Source organism: Myotis davidii, unplaced genomic scaffold (genome assembly GCF_000327345.1).
Source record: "Myotis davidii unplaced genomic scaffold, ASM32734v1 scaffold1006, whole genome shotgun sequence".
Classification (NCBI taxonomy): Eukaryota; Metazoa; Chordata; class Mammalia; order Chiroptera; family Vespertilionidae; genus Myotis; species Myotis davidii.
The window spans coordinates 261,986-266,583 of NW_006297143.1; the positions used below are offsets into that span (position 1 = coordinate 261,986).

At 57.5% G+C, this 4,598-nt stretch overlaps 2 protein-coding genes across 4 annotated transcripts in view; one reads left to right on the forward strand and one right to left on the reverse strand.

The window, feature by feature from the left end:
• Positions 1 to 1,937, forward strand: part of LOC102771287 (chromosome unknown open reading frame, human C6orf25) — a 4,520-nt gene extending 2,583 nt beyond the window's left edge. Inside the window, exons 3-7 of one of the 3 annotated variants that reach the window (XM_015569887.1) lie at positions 92 to 442; positions 582 to 672; positions 986 to 1,026; positions 1,142 to 1,240; positions 1,364 to 1,937. In XM_015569887.1, the coding sequence (XP_015425373.1) occupies positions 92 to 442; positions 582 to 672; positions 986 to 1,026; positions 1,142 to 1,240; positions 1,364 to 1,437 (656 nt within the window). In that variant the 3' untranslated portion in view covers positions 1,438 to 1,937. The remainder of the gene's footprint in view (positions 1 to 91; positions 443 to 581; positions 673 to 985; positions 1,027 to 1,141; positions 1,241 to 1,363) is intronic. The other 2 variants (XM_015569886.1, XM_015569888.1) reach the window with 2 other exon arrangements.
• Positions 1,938 to 3,484: 1,547 nt separating this feature from the next.
• DDAH2 (dimethylarginine dimethylaminohydrolase 2) overlaps positions 3,485 to 4,598 on the reverse strand; it is a 3,255-nt gene continuing 2,141 nt past the window's right edge. The window contains exons 6-7 of the mRNA XM_015569847.1: positions 3,977 to 4,210; positions 3,485 to 3,797 (exon numbers count right to left, since the gene is read on the reverse strand). Of these exons, the coding sequence (XP_015425333.1) occupies positions 3,681 to 3,797; positions 3,977 to 4,210 (351 nt within the window). The 3' untranslated portion in view covers positions 3,485 to 3,680. The remainder of the gene's footprint in view (positions 3,798 to 3,976; positions 4,211 to 4,598) is intronic.

The following is a 4,598-nucleotide window of genomic DNA, read 5'->3' on the forward strand; positions in this document are numbered from 1 at the left end:
GAGAGGGGAGGGGAGGGGAGGGAAGGGGAGGGGAGGGGGAGTCGCCTCGCCTGTGGACTTGCCCTAACCACCCCGGCTCTGCCTCCCCTAGTTTCCTTGGACGGCCGTCCCGGGGACCGGGTGAATCTCTCCTGCGCAGGGGTCTCCCATCCCATCCGCTGGGTCTGGGCGCCCAGCTTCCCGGCCTGCAAGGGCCTGCCCAAAGGACGCCGCCCGATCCTGTGGGCATCTTCGAGCGGGACCCCCACCGTGTCTCCTGCCCAGCCCTTTGCCGGCCGCCTACGAGTCCTGGACCACCCGGGTATCCGGCGGCTAGAGCTGCTTCTGAGCGCAGGGGACTCGGGCACCTTCATCTGCAGGGGCCGCCACGAGGACGAGAGCCACACGGTGCTCCACGTGCTGGGGGACGCGGCCGACTGCAGGGGGTCCGGGCCCAGCCTGGGTAGGTCGAAGCCCCCGCGCGCAGGGGGACTTCAAGCGGACACCTCCCGACGGGGAGAGGGGCCTTGGCTGGGATTCCTGAGAGGGAGAGCTGGCTGTGTGCCTTCGAACCGCTGACCACGCCCTCCCCGCTCCCCCAGGGTCCGTGTATCCCCAGCTCCTGATCCTACTGCTGGGCGCCGGGCTGGTGCTGGGACTAGGAGCGTTGGGTGCGGTCTGGTGGCAGCGCAGGTGAGCTCGAGGGGCGCGGCCAGATGCGGGAGGGTTTCCGAAGACAAAAGCCAGATCTGGAGCCTTGGGGTGTGGCTCGGTTTGGAGAACAGGGGTGAGGCGACCGGCTGGTGGGTGGAGCCCTGGCTGGGGAAGCTCAGCTGAGGCAGGATCCGAGCGGGGAGGGAACCGCCCGTGGGGTGGAGCCTGCGTTCTCCTGCGGACCGAACCTGCCAGTCGCAGGGTGGTGGGGGGCGCGGCCTGGAGCCGCCGAGAACCAGAGAGACAACACCGGTGGCTCTTAAAGACGATGATTGTTCCACATCCCTGACAGGCGCGCGCCTCCACGCCCGCCGCGGCCACTCCCCAGATCTGGTGAGCCTAACCCCACCCTTTTCCTTTTCCTACCCGCACATCCCGACCCCGCAATTCCCGAGTCTGAGCCCTTGCAGGGAGCAGACAAGTTGGTCACCTTCTCTCAACCCTTCAGCTCTGTCCCCCTCACATAGTCCCACGAGTGAAAGCCGAGCCCCAGAGACCAGCAAAGCCCGAGGAGCCCAAGACTGCGGGGGACCTGGACCAGGAGTCGGTGAGGGCTTGGGGATGGGAGGACCCGGACAGGATCCCTGAGAAAATTGGACCGAGAGAGACAGAGGTCTGGATTGCTAAGGAATCAGACTTCCGAGACACTGCCCTCCTCCCCACCTTGCAGAGCCTGCTCTACGCAGACCTGGATCGTGCGGCCCTCAGCCAGCACTGCCGGCTGTCCCCAGTGGTCCCTGCTGACTCCTCCACCATCTATGCGGTTGTCGTTTAAAGGAAAGCCCTGACTCCAAACTTCACAAGCTGGGGGCTCCAGCTCTCCAGAACTGCCCTCTCCCTCTTTGACTCTCCCCAGAAAATGAAGGCACCATAGGATAGAAATGAGCACTAGACTGGGAGTCAGGAGACCTGGCTTCCAGGCTGTCTCTGCCACTGATCTTGCTCCTTCAGCTACCCCCTCCTATGCCCTCCATGTCTCCTTTACTACTGGTGCCCTCTCTCAAGCTCACTGAGACCGGTTTCCCATCTCAGCCCTCCAAGAGAGTCACTCCAGCTCTTCCCTCCCTTCCAGTCAGGCTCCTTGAACCAGGGGCTACACCTGTGTCCTCCATGTTCTTCTGCACTCTGCTCCCATGAGGCTGCCAGTGGGGTCCTAATGGCCACGCCCAGCAGACATTCTTTAGCATTCATCTGGCTTGGCTTTTGATTACTCCCTTCTTTAAGCTGTTTTTCTTTCTTTTTTTAAAAAAAATATTTTATTGATTCTTTTACAGAGAGGAAGGGAGAGGGAGAGAGAACTAGAAACATCAATCAGTTGCCTCCTGCACACTCCCTACTGGGGATGTGCTCGAAACCAAGGTACAAGCCCTTGACTGGAATAGAACCTCGGACCCTTCAGTTCGCAGGCCGACGCTCTATCCACTGAGCCAAACCAGTTAGGGCAAAGCTGTTTTTCATTAATGCTGATGTCTTCCTTCTGGACTCCTCTTCCTTTCTCCCTACTGCCATGGTATTCCCCACCATTCTAGGTTTGTCCCTTTATCTTCCTCTTCTGGGAAGTTATCCACGGTGGCCTCAGCCCTCACCTTGGCAAATGACACCCAGAACTCTCCAGCTCAGATGCCAGCTGAGGGATTTCCAAACCGTCCTCAGACACCCCTGTCTATCTGGCCCCACACATTGTCATACAGCATGTCCAAGACTCATCATCATCTCCAAACCTCTCACTCAATCCTCCTCTGTATTCCCTCTTGATCAACCCTCTTGCCCAGGCCAGAAACTGAGTCATGCAGCATCCTTCCTGTCACACAAGGAACCAAGTCCTTCTGTTCTATTTTAACATCACTGTCAAATCCACACCCTTCTTCATGCCCAGCACTGCCACCTGAATGTATGCTCATTTCCTGGATTACCCAGAAACCCACCTCATCCTTTTTCCCTTGCCCTCCTCCCCGAAGGCAGGTAGATCCTCCCCAAATACTAACTTACTTCTGACAGCCTATAGTTCACATCTGTAGTATTTCCTTCCCTAAGCGCCAGCCTGGCCCAGAGGCCTTGGCTTTGGGTACACAGAACTGCAGCACTCTGTCTCCTTTCTAGGTTTATGCCTGTCACATCACATACACACACCAGCCTTGGAGAAATCGCCCACAGGCCCCAAGTGCTGTATGCCTTTGGTGCTAAGATGCCTTCTTCATGGACTACACTTTTCCTTCCTCTCCACTACCTGCCTGGCTGGTTCTTACTCATGCTCAGGACTCAGTTCAAGTGCAGCCTTCCGGAAGCCGTTCCCGATCCCTTGCCACACTGCATACATTCTGATGCCCTGGGAATCCCCTTGTTTCTCTCATAGCAATAGCCCCTGTGACTTGTTCCATTACAGCCTGTCTTTCTGTTTGAAAACAATGTTCAAGAATTGTGAGTTCCCTGATATCAGGAGATGGCCCTTTTCATAGCACTGCTAAGCCTCAGTAAATGAGTCAACAAAAATGAGTATTTCTGCAAGTGTCATTTCTTCCTATCAACAACGATGGGTGGGTTAGTAATCTACCAATCTCTGAGTCATCTGAGCTTTAGATAAATTCAGCAAGTAATCCACCCATGCTCTCTCTCCTCTGCCCTGTACATGCTTGTGCCCGAGCACCTAGGATACAGGGCCGGGCAATGAGTCAGCGAGTGCCTAATGAGGGTTTGAGGAATGAAAGAGGCCTCCTTCCCTCACTATCCCCAGCCTCAGGTTTCAGCCCTGCCCCTGTCCCTCTGCCCCAGTAAAACAGCAGCCACAGCCCAGTCGGAAAGGTCAGTTCTATTTTATTAGTTCTAGGAGAGAAGACTCACCCAATGATCTCTCCTTTTTCCCACACTATGCCCTCACCCTACCTTGGGACCCCGTTCCCACTATTCACCATCCTTTGTCTAATCCTCCTTCCCCTTCTACTCCCTATACTGCCCTATCCCTGACCAGCCAAGACCCCAAGGCCAGGCCCTCAACCGTGGGGGCGCGTGCTGAGTACCAGGCAGAGGGAGCTGAGCCCAGCACCTGCCTTCTCCAGTTCAGAGCAGGACACAGGGACCAGGGTGACATCAGAGAGCTTCTGCAGTGCCTGCAGGGAGGACATGGGATGGGGAGATGGGAGTGAGACAACCACACACCCCTTGCAGCCAGATCAGAACGGTCCCACTCAGGCTTCCAGGTAAGGACTCCCTCCCTCCTCCTCCTAGGAAGGCCTGAGATGCCTTTCTCTGGTGGTGGTTGGTGGAGCTTCTGCCCTCCCCCCCTCACCTCCTGGCTGTTGGGCAGGTCCCCCCCTCCACGGTGCAGGAGGAAAGGGGGCACACCAGGCAACCCAGGACGCAGAAAGAGACAGTCAGCGGCTGCATCATCTGGGAGGGTCAGGGAGGCGTAGGGGTGGTCCGTCAGCACCGCCATGGCCTGGTGTAGAGGAAAGAGGCAGCATTCAAGTCCCAGAGCCTCTGCACCGGGGCCTGGCTGCCCTCCCAGGCTGAGTGCTGGGGACTGTTAGTTGGTGAAATAATCAGGACACAGCACATGCTGGGAGTCACTCTGCTAAGCGCTTGAGTTACCTGTGCTAATTTCCACCTCAGGTTCACATGCAGTTCTTCCACTGCAACCCCTTGGCCCCATCTCCCCTTCTCTGGCCCCCACCTATCGGCCCCAACCACCCTTCAAATCACAGCTCAGGTGCCCGCTCTGGGGATTTTTGGGAGACCGTGTAAATGTAAATCGACTGTTCTCTGATCTCCATCGCCCTGCCCAGTTATACCTACTGGTTTTCTCGCGTGTTTTCACAGGTGAAAGGCGCCCTGAGGGCAGGCGCTGGGGCTCATTTTCGGAGCCCCACCCCCACCCCCACCCATAGCCACGCCCACGTCCCTGGGCCGTG